The following is a 16,327-nucleotide window of genomic DNA, read 5'->3' as shown; positions in this document are numbered from 1 at the left end:
ATTTTAAATTATTAAATTCAAAACTGTAATTTTAATAGATATATCTAATAAATATAAAAAAGAGAAATAATACAATATCTAATAAAGATAATACTTTGTATCTTTGTATGTGCGCCAGAAAAGAATGTTTTTTTTTGTATTAGAAAATAAATGTAAAATATAAAAATTATATAAAAATAATTGGAAAAATTTTACAGCTTTTTGTTTCGTAATTTATTGTTAAATTTGCGACTTATTAAATTTAACAAATTGAAATGTATATGTAAAAGAAATTGGAGAAAGAAATGAGATAATGTGTAATAACATTAAAAAAAATACGCTTCTTATGTTTCTTTCAAAATATTTATAAAGTATATAAGAAGTAAGTATCAAGAAAGATATATAAAAGATTTTTGAATTCATAAAAATTATTATTTTTATACACAGAGAGAATTTTCTCTTATAATACTAAAAATATTAATATCTGCCACAATAAGATATAAAATATGTTCGATTAATTTTACTATGCACCTAGTAAATTTGACTATTTTATTTTTTATTGTGGTAAATATTAATCAGAGAAACTCTTGTAAAATTCTTGCAATACTGTCTTACGATTACCATGATTTTCAGGGTAAATTCTAAGAGAAAATTCTCTCCGTGTAGAAACAGGAAACAGACTGTTATTTTCTATCGAAAGAATGCGAAGTTTGAAAAAACTCGAATCTGGATGATTTTTTGCGAGACTCTGACATGTCCCTAGTATACTATTTGCATAGAAATCCGAACTCGACCGGGGCTTATCGAATAGCATATGATAACCCGTACGACGTTACCGCACGGTTCTGCAGCCAAATGATAATTAATATTCGCCAGTGACCTACCAATTAGTGTAATCTGGACTGTGGATGAGAGAGAGAAAGAGAAAGACAGGAGGAAGCAGGAGAGACAAGGGAAGGAAAACCGCCAGTTCCTGAACCTCGAATCTAATCTCGATTCCCGACCGATGCAATTACAATGACGCGTTCGATAATTGCCTTCGCACCCTCCAATATTCTAACTGTCTCTCTCGATCTGGTAGCTTTTCTATCGGCCGCAAGCGATCTTGCCGCCACACCGTGTAATTTCCGATCGTAATAATAAGGAAGTCAGTCACGTCGTCATTAACTCCTGATTTTATTATCTTAACGTGGAAAAGCAATATAATCATATAATAATTTCTTAAGATGTTTCAGTATTTTTAATCGCTTAATATCTTTAATAATTTAATTTTAATCAGAATAAAGAGGGTTACATCACAGAAAAAACAGTATCCTTGAAAGAATGCAAATATGCTTTGATTCAAGTATATTTTATCCTTATAATAGCGTCAAATATAAATAATTTTGGATAAAGGATAATTTATCCTTGAAACAAAGTGCAAAATATTCTTGGTTGAAGCTGAAATTTACTTATAAATATTGCAAGGACAAGTGAGCATCGGATATAACCAATACTTTCAAATATATATAATAATTCTTAGTTCAAATGTGACTAAGTTTGTTTTTACCATATGCGATTTTTAAAACAAGAATATATCTTAAGGATAAAATATACTTCACACAAACTTATTTATTATTAAGGCAAATAAAAATGTTTGATTATAAAGAGCATTCTATGCTTAAATCAATCAAATAGCGTTCAAGAATAAAAATATACTTGAATCAAGGATTTTTTTTTCTGTGATTACGCGCATCTTTAATTTCAATTTTACCTCGCGCAAAAAAGTATTCGATATTCAATAATTTTGATTCGCAAAAGTTGAAACTGCCTCCGGGTTTTCTACCCGGATCACAGAAAAACCAGTATCCTTGAAAAAATGCAAATATGCCTTGATTCAAGTATATTTTATCCTTATAATAGCGCCAAATATAAATAATTTTGGATAAAGGATAATTTATCCTTAAAACAAAGTGCAAAATATTCTTGGTTGAAGCTGAAATTTACTTATAAATATTGCAAGGACAAGTGACAAGTATGCATCGGATATAAGCGATACTTTCAAGTATATATAATAATTCTTAGTTCAAATGTGACTAAGTTTGTTTTTACCATATGCGATTTTTCAAACAAGAATATATCTTAAAGATAAAATATACTTCACACAAACTTATTTATTATTAAGGCAAATAAAAATGTTTGATTATAAAGAGCATTCTATGCTTAAATCAATCAAATAGCGTTCAAGAATAAAAATATACTTGAATCAAGGATTCTTTTTTTTCTGTGATTACGCGCATCTTTAATTTCAATTTTACCTCGCGCAAAAAAGTATTCGATATTCAATAATTTTGATTCGCAAAAGTTGAAACTGCCTCTGGGTTTTCTACCCGGATCACAGAAAAACCAGTATCCTTGAAAAAATGCAAATATGCCTTGATTCAAGTATATTTTATCCTTATAATAGCGCCAAATATAAATAATTTTGAATAAAGGATAATTTATCCTTAAAACAAAGTGCAAAATATTCTTGGTTGAAGCTGAAATTTACTTATAAATATTGCAAGGACAAGTGACAAGTATGCATCGGATATAAGCGATACTTTCAAGTATATATAATAATTCTTAGTTCAAATGTGACTAAGTTTGTTTTTACCATATGCGATTTTTCAAACAAGAATATATCTTAAGGATAAAATATACTTCACACAAACTTATTTATTATTAAGGCAAATAAAAATGTTTGATTATAAAGAGCATTCTATGCTTAAATCAATCAAATAGCGTTCAAGAATAAAAATATACTTGAATCAAGGATTCTTTTTTTTCTGTGATTACGCGCATCTTTAATTTCAATTTTACCTCGCGCAAAAAAGTATTCGATATTCAATAATTTTGATTCGCAAAAGTTGAAACTGCCTCTGGGTTTTCTACCCGGATCACAGAAAAACCAGTATCCTTGAAAAAATGCAAATATGCCTTGATTCAAGTATATTTTATCCTTATAATAGCGCCAAATATAAATAATTTTGAATAAAGGATAATTTATCCTTAAAACAAAGTGCAAAATATTCTTGGTTGAAGCTGAAATTTACTTATAAATATTGCAAGGACAAGTGACAAGTATGCATCGGATATAAGCGATACTTTCAAGTATATATAATAATTCTTAGTTCAAATGTGACTAAGTTTGTTTTTACCATATGCGATTTTTCAAACAAGAATATATCTTAAAGATAAAATATACTTCACACAAACTTATTTATTATTAAGGCAAATAAAAATGTTTGATTATAAAGAGCATTCTATGCTTAAATCAATCAAATAGCGTTCAAGAATAAAAATATACTTGAATCAAGGATTCTTTTTTTTCTGTGATTACGCGCATCTTTAATTTCAATTTTACCTCGCGCAAAAAAGTATTCGATATTCAATAATTTTGATTCGCAAAGTTGAAATTTCCTCCGGGTTTTCTACCCGGATGACGTCTCGTTTTCTAACCAGCTGCGTCGATTAAAGCGGTCGGTCGTACATTAGCGCAACAACTCTGCAGTAACGAGGAATTATGATCCATGAAAATCGAAATGACTGCGATGAGTCTAGGCTGGCGTCGTCAATGGATAAACAGACGCAGAGAAACAGTAGGGATAACGATCTTTAATGTACGAAAGAGACGTGGACGAGTCAGACGACGTCGTTCGAGAATGTATTATCATCAACCTCCGACACGACTCCCTTCTGAAACACACCCGAGAGAATGTTTCTCTCTTTCCGTCTGGCTTGGAAATAACACCCGAGATTTATTACCGCGAAATACACATGTGTATATAAAAGAGAAAAGCAAGAGCTTGTTTATAGCGCCATAAGCTTGGTGGATGTAAAAATTCTAGTGAAAATCGTTTCTACTCAACATAATATCAAATGTACTTTTTGAATTTATAAATGTGACTATTCTTAATCATTTCATCGCCAGATATGAATGTAGCATTTTTTAAATTCCTCAATATTATCAATATTATTCATGTATATGTATATGTATAAATTAGGAATCTTATAGTATAATTTTTTTTATATTATAATTATATCCGAATAAATAAAATGCAAAATTATGTTAACGTGAATAAATATAAGACTATAAATGTATGATAAATAAAGGCTGAAATTTTAATAAAAACAAATTAAGATGTGTATATTTTAGGCTTGTATTGGTATACACAGATTCACTAAATGCAACAGCTTTTATTGCAAGAGGCATTCAGAAAATTTTTCAGCAAAAATTTTATCCCGAATTAATTAAAACGCCGTGGAAAAATTCATCAAATTCACTAAAAAAAAAGTTATAAGATAAAAGATAACAAAATTTATGTTAAAAATTTTTTTAATCAAGAGAATAAAAGAGAACGTAAGGGAAAAAATTTCATGATATAAATTTGATATATAGTATATATATTAATATAATAATGTAAAACAAAAAAGTAATGTTTAGTATAAATACGTCATGTAATTTAATATTAATGATTGCTCGAAGAATTGAGCAGAATTCGCGAGAGAAGGCAAACTTCTCTTCTCACCGTTGAGGATTGAAAAGTCTGAGAGAGCTTTGCAAGCAATGTACCTCGATAAAGTGCGCGAGCTTACGTGAACATAAAGAAAGAAAATGTATTTTTGCCCCCCGTTCTTCATTATTCCTTGACAAAAGATCTTTCTTAACATACGTTCCACGAGAAGTGGTTTTATTGCATTGATTTCGCAGTTCTATATTTCTTTGTTAGATTTTCTCGCGAGAAATACAGAATAAAAAAATCTGCAGATTGTGGAACGACGATCCAAGATTTTACGAGATTAAATCGCTTTTGAGACGTTGCTGATCAAGATTACTTCGTAATGAAAGAAATATCTTTTCGATCTTTTGAAATCATTATGTAATATATTTACGGCTGATTGTGAGAACGAAGCAAGAAAAATGTCGGATTGAGTGCAGTTAAAAAAAAGAAACTTTATAAAAGATGAAGCTCTACATCATAAAAACATGTCGAAAAATTATAATAAATTATTAGAGTATTAAAATCAGCAATAACAGTAGTTTTATTATATCTGAACGAATATATTTTAAAGTACAAATAAGTTTTATCACACATCTTTAAGAAAATGCTTTGAAATATTCATTAATTCATAGTCACGTCTTCTTAACAATTTTTTAATATCTATTTTATAAATGAATTTTTCATACACTATAAATTTATGTTTCATACTTGATATAAATAATTATAATTTATGTACTATAACATTTGCATTTAAATTACAGATTATACAACTTCCATATTTCCCCTATTTCTCTTTAATCCGATGGTGGATGCACAATCAACGGAATTGTTGGCGAATATACCATTCGATCAAAGTCATAGAGAAGAACATATCGAAGAGCACAAATAAAAATGGAGACTTCAGGCGATCTAGACTGATAAATCATAAAGCTCTTCCAAAAAAGTTGAAAAGTCAAAAGAGAGATAACGAGAAAATAAGGGAAAGAAGAATTTAACAGACGATTTTCCACGAAAAAACCCTTGCTTATGATTTATAGCTCTTTGATGATACAGTGGAAATGTTTGTTCTTACGATTCTGTCGATATTCCGCCCGTAAATCGATTCTATCAAAAGAATCGCTGATGTCAGTAATTTTCTTTAGAGATACAGGTCGCGAAAATGCGTAATTTTAAAAAATCTCAGAAATATGAATTTCTTTCTCCTCGAAAAACATTTTTCTTCGCTCTTATCAATTCTTAGGGTTTCTTATCCCGAGCACATTGTTACATCATTTATTAACATTGTTAAATAATTTATTTTCTAACGTGCTTTTGTGCTATATTTGTTCTTGAAACTCGTGTACTCCAACCTTTTATTTTTGTTAGCGATTGTGAAGTATGTTTGTTAGCAATTTTCAATGTGTAACAATTATTCCGTTTCACATATCTCTATATCGTATTTCCAATTTTATGAAAAAACAGTATTTTGTTTATCTAACAACAGAAAATTGGCAAGTACATATTTCTTTAACAAACAAATTTTTCTTTTCGAATTTTTTTTCGAAATAAAATTAAATGATTAAATTAAACATATACATTTTACCATTTTTATGAATTAGGTTTCCCGACTCTCTTGTCTTTTTTTTTTTAGAATTTAATACTTTCGATATCAAATTTTGATCGAAAAAATCGTGCGTGCTCAAACATGAAAACAACTCTCCGTTATTACAGCTTAACAAACATATCCAATTTATGGTGAGTAAAGGAAATATATCGCAGCGAGAAAACAGCTGCGAGGAGCACTTCAACTCCAGGAGAAAGGGGCACGTAAATTCTCGCGAGGGAGTGTCTAGAGGTAGTATTGGGAGTTAAACACTCATGGGAGCTTGCGAGTTTAAGTTTCTTCCGTATGAACGAGCAATGCCAGCACACTAAAAGTCTCACTTTTTTCTCATATTTCTCACATTTCTGTATTCTTGTATTTTTATGTCAGTAATATATTTTTATATTTTTATACATATATTCAATACACTCTCAATGGTAATTTAAATACAATTGCTTGAATAAATAAATATTATATATATAGTTATAAATAAATAGTAATTAAAAAGTGTCTCGTGCGCTTTAATCTCACTACTTTATAAATAAATTATTAAAAAATATATTATCAAAGTATAAATATATTGGCTTTTTCCATTTATTTTATTAAATTGAAGAAAAAATATATATTTTTTTAAATTTTTCTTATTAATCTACTAAAAATATTAATAAAATGGAGAAGGAGAGACGAACTATCCAGCACTATAAATCAAAGGCAGAGTCGGAATAGTAATAAATAATAACAAAAGCTGATACAGTCACGTCACGAGTCGATCGGATTCACACTTCTTCGAGTCCAATTGACGCGAGATGGTCTTGACATTCACATATCCGTTGTCCATAAAGCACCGGCCAGGTCAGGAACCATCGCGATTCTATCCGCGAGACCTCGTTTCAACATTAATGCCCTCGTGTCTAGAATAAACGAGCATATCGCGTTGCAACGCTCGCGCTGTTTCTCGATTTTGACCCTTGTCTCGTCGCAAACTTCGCTCGTATTTCGTAGTTGAAACTACCGTTTCCCTCGACTTTGTAAACTTCAGGATGCGATAACGCTCCTCTTTTCGTCCTCGCTCTTTCCGATCAAGCGATTCGATCTCACTCGCAACACAGAAAAAAAAGAATCCTTGATTCAAATATATTTTTATTCTTGAACGCTATTTGATTGATTTAAGCATAGAATGCTCTTTATAATCAAACATTTTTATTTGCCTTAATAATAAATAAGTTTGTGTGAAGTATATTTTATCCTTAAGATATATTCTTGTTTTAAAAATCGCATATGGTAAAAACAAACTTAGTCACATTTGAACTATGAATTATTATATATACTTGAAAGTACCGCTTATATCCGATGCACACTTGTCACTTGTCCTTGCAATATTTATAAGTAAATTTCAGCTTCAACCAAGAATATTTTGCACTTTGTTTTAAGGATAAATTATCCTTTATCCAAAATTATTTATATTTGGCGCTATTACAAGGATAAAGTATACTTGAATCAAGGCATATTTGCATTCTTTCAAGGATACTGTTTTTTCTGTGATGTAACCCTCTTTATTCTAATTAAAATTAAATTATTAAAGATATTAAACGATTAAAAATACTGAAACATCTTAAGAAATTATTATATGATTATATCACAGAAAAAAAGGAATCCTTGATTCAAGTATATTTTTATTCTTGAACGCTATTTGATTGATTTAAGCATAGAATGCTCTTTATAATCAAACATTTTTATTTGCCTTAATAATAAATAAGTTTGTGTGAAGTATATTTTATCCTTAAGATATATTCTTGTTTTAAAAATCGCATATGGTAAAAACAAACTTAGTCACATTTGAACTATGAATTATTATATATATTTGAAAATACCGCTTATATCCGATGCACACTTGTCACTTGTCCTTGCAATATTTATAAGTAAATTTCAGCTTCAACCAAGAATATTTTGCACTTTGTTTTAAGGATAAATTATCCTTTATCCAAAATTATTTATATTTGGCGCTATTACAAGGATAAAATATACTTATGAATCAAGGCATATTTGCATTCTTTCAAGGATACTGTTTTTTCTGTAAAGAATTCAACTTTGGCGCGTTATCGCGATTCAGAAACGTCGCACGTTTTTTCTCTCCATCGAAGAAACCAAATTTTCAATAAAATTGAAATCAATGTTAATCAAGAAATTCTTTTAGCCCGATAAGTTTGTGCGAGGAAAAGAAAGTTTGAATAATAAACGCTAAGTTGATTCAAATCCTCGAAAAGAAAAATCCAATTAAATCCCCAGTATTTTTGCGAGCGCGCTTTTTACAATACTTGCGAATATCTCGAGGTCACGGGAGCTGGAGCGGAAGAAATTGTCGTGTTTAACAACAGTCGTTCAAGTTTTCCACTTTCCAGCACGCTGTCACCGCGTCGCATCGGCCTGCACACGGATATCGGCAAAGTTTGCAGTAACTTCCTTCCTCCTTCCATTTACAACGGCAACTCGTTTCTCGCTTTTCTCTATCTTCGACACAGCCGGGATTAAGGAATCCTTCGAGGGAAGCTTTTGCGAAAGTTCGCGGCACGGACATAAATTACCGCGGTCGGCCGCATGGGAGCAAGAATGAAATGCAACGAGATAGGTAAGAGAAGAGAGAACGTGGAGGGAAATCGAAAGCGAACGCGAGATATGTATAATTGGTATCGATAGGTATAATTGGCTGATCGAGAGGAGAGTGTTTATTCAGCCTTCTCTCGCTCCTGTCGCTGTCGAGTTATTTATCAGCGCAGGCTTTTATTACCGCGTGCACTTAGGAAATTAAACCACGAGCGATGTTTCAACGAAATACTGTTCTCTATTATTTCTCTCTCTCTCTCTCTCTCTCTCTCTCTCTCTCCCTCTGGCATTAGAAATAGTGCAGTATTAATTTGATTAACCGATGCTCGTTAATTTTTTTCTATGGCGAACGACGAGAGATATAAATAAATACCATCGTTCGAAATCATCGATAATTTATCGGGATATATATGTTTCGAAATTATTTATTAAAATATTATTAAATTTTGTTTCGCTTTGTAAACGAATTTCAACGCGAGACAATGTATACAGATTTCTTGTCGCGTATTCATAATCTTTTTTCTCGCTTTCAAGAGCTAGTTAAAATTAGAGGTCTCGATATCCTAATATTCCGCGAGAACAAAAACTTGTGAATATAACTGGGATGCAAGAAATCATCGACGATCCAGGTGGACGAATAACAAGACGGTTCCGCCGGGACGATAATTGAAGGATCCAAATGATACTTTGATGACCATCCCGCTCTCGAGTTTCCTCGCGAGAGGAGCTTTTTCATCTGGAGCGTGTTTCTTCAGCGCACATCGCAGAAACGTATTTTTCTTCCTCCTCTCTACGAAACGCGGATCACTCTAGCGATAGTAATAAAGCGGCATGAAAGAGAGGAATAAAACAGGATAAGGTTTATTGCGCGCGTTCTGGAGAAGATCCTTTCTCTCTCTTTCTCTCTTGCGAAATAGATATAAAAACTGGAAGGTGTGGAGAATAATAATGAGAAAAAAATATTCTATAAAATTCTATACAACGCTTAAATATACCTACCTATTATTGCAAGCGATACACAGTCGCGTAACAGATTAATAATGTAATTTTAATATTAAAAATATATTAAAAAATGGATGATAAGAAATGAATATAAAATGAATAAAAAGATTGAATACACGCACGGCTAAAAAATGATATGATATTATCAATCTTTTAAAATCTGTTAATGTATAGAAGCAGGGTTATTGATCTGTGATAAAATGACGGAGCTCGACGTAAAAGTCGCAATATTGAGGGAAAAGAACAAAACTATATTTTCTGATACATCTTTCTTTGTGCGACTTCTTGGAAAAATCGCCAGAAAGAGAGATACAAGGTTTCATTATTACGATACAACAGTGCAATCGGTGAAGCGGACACATCGTCGATGGCACACAGGCTTCGAAACGAGATCTTGTTCGTTGATACGAGTTGCAGTCGACAGAACACATTTTTCTTTATGTTAAAGGAAAGCAAGGAAGACACAAGAAAGGAAAAGGGAAGGTGACAGACGGCTCTCTCGTGTTTTCGCGTAATCCGACGAAAAAAAAATAAGAGAAGGAGGAAATGAGGGCGATATCCCATCCGCTTTCATCTTCTGAAGATGACGGCAGGACAAAACAACTGACGTAAACAATCAACCCGCCGGTCCAGACAGAAGATGGAAGGAAGAGGAAACAAAAATCGCGGTCACCCCGCGGAAAATCATGCGGGAAGAATTTTAGCGAATTTCATCGCGCGAACTGGAATGCGAAACTGGAGAACGCAAACCGGAGAACATCCCGGCGAAATGGCTAGGATGAGAGTTCATTCTTGATCCACCGTCGAGAGATTCTTTAAAGAAATATTACGGCCAACTATGTCTCTTTGCGTCGCGGAATTTTCTCGACGAATTTCTCCATTATGTACTTTTCCGTTTTATTTTCAGCCGAGTACTGTCAGTTGAGTTGCTTCGACGTCTTTGCATAGATTAATTTTTTAGCAGAAAGATATTACGTAAATATTGTATATATATATATATGTAAATACACACATAAATTCTACATGATATAGATATTTTTAATTTAAATCTTTAGCATTGAATAATAAACGAAATCTTTGTACTTATAATTCTACGCAGAGAGAATTTTCTCTTAAAATTTATCTTGAAAATCATGGTAATCGTGGAACAATATGATATTGGAAGAATTTTATGAGTTTCTCTGATTAAATATTTACCACAATAAAAAATATTAATATCTACTACAATAAGATATAAAATATATTGTCTCACGATTACCATAATTTTCAGAGTAAATTCTAAGAGAAAATTGTCTCTGTGTGTAAGATTAATAATATAAATAACACTTTTATATTTGGCTTTCTTTAGATATTTGCTCTGATTATTTTAACGAAATGAGAGATTCTTTTATCACAAAAATTTTATATTTCTAACAATAGATGTTTTTTAATTATTTTGCCATACGCGATATTTCAATTCAGTACAATTTTCCTGCGCAAGGATATCACAATTTTCACACCAAAAATAATTTGTTTGAGAAACAGAATACAATGCTATTTTCTCGCGCCAATTTAATAATTACAAAATTAATTAATCGATTAAATATCACGCGAAAATTATCAGTCGAACATTAACGATCAGATATGCTTTACTTACACTTTTCTACGCGATTCTCAACTCGCTGCGACTCGTCTGACAGCTTGACTGACGATCTATGAGCGAAAGCGCGCGAGTCGCGCCGAACAGCTGATTCACTCACGTGACCGAGCGAATCGGCCATGCGTACGCGCGTAGTAGCCACGACCTACCCCACTCCCCTCGTTCCGCACGTGCGACCAGTCATTCATAAATTGAGCGCGCGTTTGTAATTTTACAAGTGGCAATAACTCTGTAGAAAATCAACGTAACGACGTATGATACAAAAATTAATCTCTAGGATTCGCGATCGCGCATTTTTTATTCGTCTCGCAAATGCAGTCATTTTAATTGCTTGTTTAAAATAAAAAAAAAATGTATTCAACTGTCATCGTATGTTGGAATATAATTTTTTCGATTATGCAATGAAGAAACATTTCAGCCGAAATGCACGAAATATTTTACATTATATCTAAACATTTTTGAATAAAACATAAAGATTCTTTTCATCTCGATTTGCAATGAAATTCGCTTCAATCCACAGAAATGCATTTTCGTAAGATTTGTCTTGAAAAGAGTACCTATATATATATCGTGTTTTGCGGGCATATAAAAAAAACTGGGTTAGAAATTATGAATATGTTATGATATAGTTTGATCTTACTTTTCATCTTAAAAATTTGTTCAAAACTTCAAGATCCGTTTGCATAGATCTTTCTCGTTTTACCTTATTTGATCGTGAAAAGTCGGAGAAACACTTAAACATTTATAATTCTGAAAGACAAAGACGATCACAATTGTCGCCGTTCCTGCGACAACGTTTACCGTTTAATTCATCATGTTTTTCTACGCACAAAACTCTATGTATTTTTTGCTACGTGCGTACGATTCAAATATTGATACTGCAAATAGTTCGCGAAAACGCAGCGTGAACGCGAGTTGCAACTAAAAATAAAAGAGAGAAATGCGCGGAATGATCACGTACACGATCGACGATGTACCCTTTTTTAAATTTCTTTTTTATTCCATACTCGTGGTTCCATCCACCATACCGGAGAACGAAAACCCTGTATTTCGGGCGAGCACAAATGTCATAAATATTTCACGCAACGCACGTATATCACGCGAACTTCGCGGTTTTATTATTCCTCTCGCAGAAGTTACGCGGCCAATCTTTATTCCTGCGGGACTATCATTTTATTTACACAAAAATGTGCGATCTCTCAGGCAACCACTCTGTTTTTTCGCTAGTTGCGTCGCTTTTCGCAAATGAGATTTCACCAGAGATTGAATCCAATCTCAAATATGTATACAAGCAAAATAGGTCATTTTTTTACGATTCATATACAGAGGCTAAAATAATTCGGAGAATTGAATTTCGTAACATATTATAAGGCTATAATAATTTTCTCAAGTTATTATATAAACGTTTGCATTAGATCTAATGTTTATATAGAAAATTTTAAAAAATCTCCAAGATGCAAAAAATTTACAACCAATTAATTGATTTATACCATTTGAAATTTGAATAAACTTCTTTTTCCTTCTTTCCCTCTCATTCAAGAACCATCCGTTCGTAATATTCGCGCCAATTCCCAGCATCGGAGTTTCGATATCTCGCAGCGGCGACGACCAATGGCGCGAGTGCTAAAGGAGGACGACGCGTACCAAGAACCTCTCTCTTTAGTGGGGTTGTCAGTTCATGCTTGCTCGTGTTCTACATCAGTTGCGAGAGCGACGTTGGTGTGGCGCACAAGTCTCGAGATGGCAACGAGTTGCATTCTCTGCGAGCAACGCTCCGAAAACGCGCACGACATATCGTTCCACACGTAAGAACTCTATACGTGACACATTTGAATATACGTTCTCTCCATGTGATATGAAAAGGTGCAACCACGACGGAAAGAGAAAAAGAGAATGTTGCGCATGCCTTTGTCTTTTAAGCGCATGCGTATTGGAAATTTTGTACAAACTCGGTAAAAAGTTTGATCGGAGCCTTTACTAGAATCAAACGTGAATATTTTTGTTCGTAGAAGTAAGCACATTTTTCTATCGGACTGTATATCGAGAGAGAAACAGTGATCCACGCTCGAGCTATCTCTCTCACAATCACAGTTAATATTTTAAATGACAGTGTGCATTTTAATACATCAAGTGTAATAGATACATGTAAAATGTGTGTGTCTTGTGTAAATAATATAGAGAGATAAGTGATGTCAAACCAATAATTTTACGCAATCTTTGTATGAATTATCTCTGATATATTTTTTATTTTAATTTGACCTAATATTAAAACGATTCTTTTTCCCCCAAAAAAAAAATTTTTTATAACACATCACTAAAATAATCATTTTTATAATTATGTGTAATTAATATTTGATAGCATTATTTTATATATGATAGAATTTCATTACTTGGAGAGTTTTGTCGAGAATATTCTAAAAAAAATTGTCAACATTAAAATAAATACATAAAAAATTCGTATAAATATTTATATTATAGAATTTGAATACTTACATATACATATTCAAATAGCATTTATAAATAAAATTTCAACTGTAATAGATTTTCTCTCTCTTTCTCTGCTTTGAATGTTTATAAATCTAGATAGAGAAAATCGTTACGAATCGCAGAGAAAATGTTCAAACATATAAAAATATGCATACAAAATTGTGCTGTCTTCTCTCTATTCGCGTGTTCCTTTTTTTTTTTTAGTTTTCCTGAGAACGAGGATCATCGGAAGAGATGGCTGGACGCGATTGGCAAAACTAATGCAGAAGTGCCTGCTAAATCATCATTGTGTTCGCGTCATTTCTCGCAAAATTGTTTCATAAATTCAAGTCTAATAGATAACGCTGTTCCGACTTTGCAATTGGAGCCATATTGTTCAACGGAAGAAGACCGACCGCAAGAAAACTCGGAAACCGAATTATTCATGCCAATCTCAAGACCGACTATTACAAAGTAAGAAAATAATTAATTATGATAATAATTTATGTTAAAAATAAAATGAGATATTTCCTAACTGACTAAGCTATAAAGTAAATTTTTATGTGGTATATTGATGCAAAAATATAAAAAAAAATTAAGGTCCATCCCTTTAACTACATTTATTGCAGATTATTTTCTTCACCTCTTTTTACAAAATTCAAATATATATTTGATTCAAATGCAAAAAGTGTAATTATATCTCTAACGCGTTTCTAATGTAATTACAAGAATAGATTTCGCAAAAATATAGTATAGTTTGTGCCTGAGAGGGAGAAACAGAGAGAAAGAAATATACGGAATTTACTTAGTCTCTTATCCGAGAAAATGTACGAAATTTGTAATTTAAATGACTTGGCTTAAATGTTTTATCGAATTCTTTCTGGAATTAAATAAACAAGCCATAACGATTGATTTCTATCATCGATCACGTCGCGTTAATCGAATTTCGAGTTTCCCCTACGTTCAACAAACGCGTTGTTTTCCTTTCCAAGAGGACGGCGTATTCACATGTTGTCGGATGAGGAGATGAAGAATACGCAGCCGATCAAGTACGTGCGCTTTCTCAAGAGCGTCAACTGGGACGAGATCTCCAAGGTGCCAGCGGAAGCAAAGATCGTCTGGGAGGTGGCGATGGAGGAGTTGAAGGAGGACAACGAAAAGATAAAGCATCTGCAAGCGCATGTTCGCCAACTCAACGCGACTATTTTAAAACTGAAGAACGCGCTGAAAACGCGAAACAAGAGAAAAACCAAAAGATCTCATTAATTTATAGACTTACAAATATCATTTACACCGTATTTGTACATACATTTTTTTAACTCGATAAATGTCCCGAGGTTCCTGTAGTTTTAAAATTCTTCTCTAGAGAAGAAGATTAAAATAAAATTTCTCAAGCTTCCAACTTCCCATCTTTTTTACGATTTTACTTTCTTGGAATTAAAATGGAATTTTCCCAAAGTTGGAAAATATTTTATCGGTATGATTAACTATTAAATTTTACGAGAAAGAGCAAAGGGAGATTTATATCTTTTATTATAGATATTAAAAAATTAAATTGCGTGTTTAACATTTTTTCCTAATGCTATAACTCTCGGGCTTATTTTCGAAACGATCGATCCACTTGTAGCGTATACGAATGGCGAAGAGCAAAACATTCAAGCGGCTCACTCGAATGGAGAAGTGCCGCAATTACGTTCGCGTGTACGAATAAGACCCGCATTTCTCCCTTTCTCTCTATTGTGGCGAACGAGACCGGGGCTGGTTGTCGCTGTTTGCATTCGACAATGCAACTGCACAACCAGACGCCGCAGCGCAAGCAAATGCGCTCGTCGATGGCGGGATTCTTTCAGGAAAGACAAATGTGAGCCTATACTCGCATTTGCGCTCTCTTCTCCAAGTGACACAATGGGACGTGGTGCACGTAATACGTTTACCGTCGACAATACGAACGGGGAATATTTATACGGGGCAAAAACGGAGTAAACCGGAGAACGAAAACGAGCGAGATGGTTGTACAAGAGAGGAATGAAAGAAGAAGTGCCTCTTTTTATCTTTCAAGTGCGTTATTGTTCAATGTTATTAATAATAATCCTTATAATTAGTCATTTGTATACATTATTGTTAAGCGTTAATTAAAATTAATATTAAATTAGACTGGATATTTAATTTCATTAAATTAATATTAATAATAGAGTGCAATAATTATGTAATTAAAAAGCAATAAATTCAAGAAATTATATTATTATATAAAATATTAGATTTCCTCTTTTTATCTTTCAAGTGCGTTACTTTTCAATGTTATTAATAATAATCCTTATAATTAATCATTTGTACCATTATTGTTAAGCGTTAATTAAATTAATATTAAATTAAACTGAATATTTAATTTCATTAATTAATATTAATAATAGAGTGCAATAATTATGTAATTAAAAGCAATAAATTCAAGAAATTATTATTATATAAAATTAGATTTCCTCTTTTTATCTTTCAAGTGCGTTACTTTTCAATGTTATTAATAATAATCCTTATATT

The 16,327-nt window shown here is 32.3% G+C and overlaps 2 protein-coding genes across 2 annotated transcripts in view; one reads left to right on the top strand and one right to left on the bottom strand.

The window, feature by feature from the left end:
* The window catches only part of Mmp2 (Matrix metalloproteinase 2), a 164,965-nt gene that overhangs the window by 7,205 nt on the left and 141,433 nt on the right, over positions 1-16,327 (bottom strand).
* On the top strand, positions 13,003-15,944 carry LOC114932667 (uncharacterized). Its single transcript, XM_029304978.2, has 3 exons — positions 13,003-13,131; positions 14,018-14,266; positions 14,785-15,944. The coding sequence occupies exons 1-3, from the start codon at positions 13,067-13,069 to the stop codon at positions 15,056-15,058; spliced, it is 588 nt and encodes a 195-aa protein (XP_029160811.1). The 5' UTR covers positions 13,003-13,066; the 3' UTR covers positions 15,059-15,944.

This window comes from Nylanderia fulva, unplaced genomic scaffold, assembly GCF_048542155.1.
Source record: "Nylanderia fulva isolate GAGA-0341 unplaced genomic scaffold, ASM4854215v1 Scaffold22, whole genome shotgun sequence".
Classification (NCBI taxonomy): domain Eukaryota; kingdom Metazoa; phylum Arthropoda; class Insecta; order Hymenoptera; family Formicidae; genus Nylanderia; species Nylanderia fulva.
The sequence above is the reverse complement of the archived record's forward strand: the minus strand, read 5'-3'. Positions and strand labels throughout refer to the sequence as shown.

What these genes read in the sequence shown, in the direction of transcription:
- LOC114932667 (XM_029304978.2), top strand. Translation starts at nt 13,067, where the DNA reads ATGGCAACGAGTTGCATTCTCTGCGAGCAACGCTCCGAAAACGCGCAC. An exon ending in CACGACATATCGTTCCACAC is followed by an intron (nt 13,132 to 14,017) that starts GTAAGAACTCTA and finishes TTTTTTTTTTAG; the next exon opens with TTTTCCTGAGAACGAGGATC. An exon ending in TCAAGACCGACTATTACAAA is followed by an intron (nt 14,267 to 14,784) that starts GTAAGAAAATAA and finishes TTCCTTTCCAAG; the next exon opens with AGGACGGCGTATTCACATGT.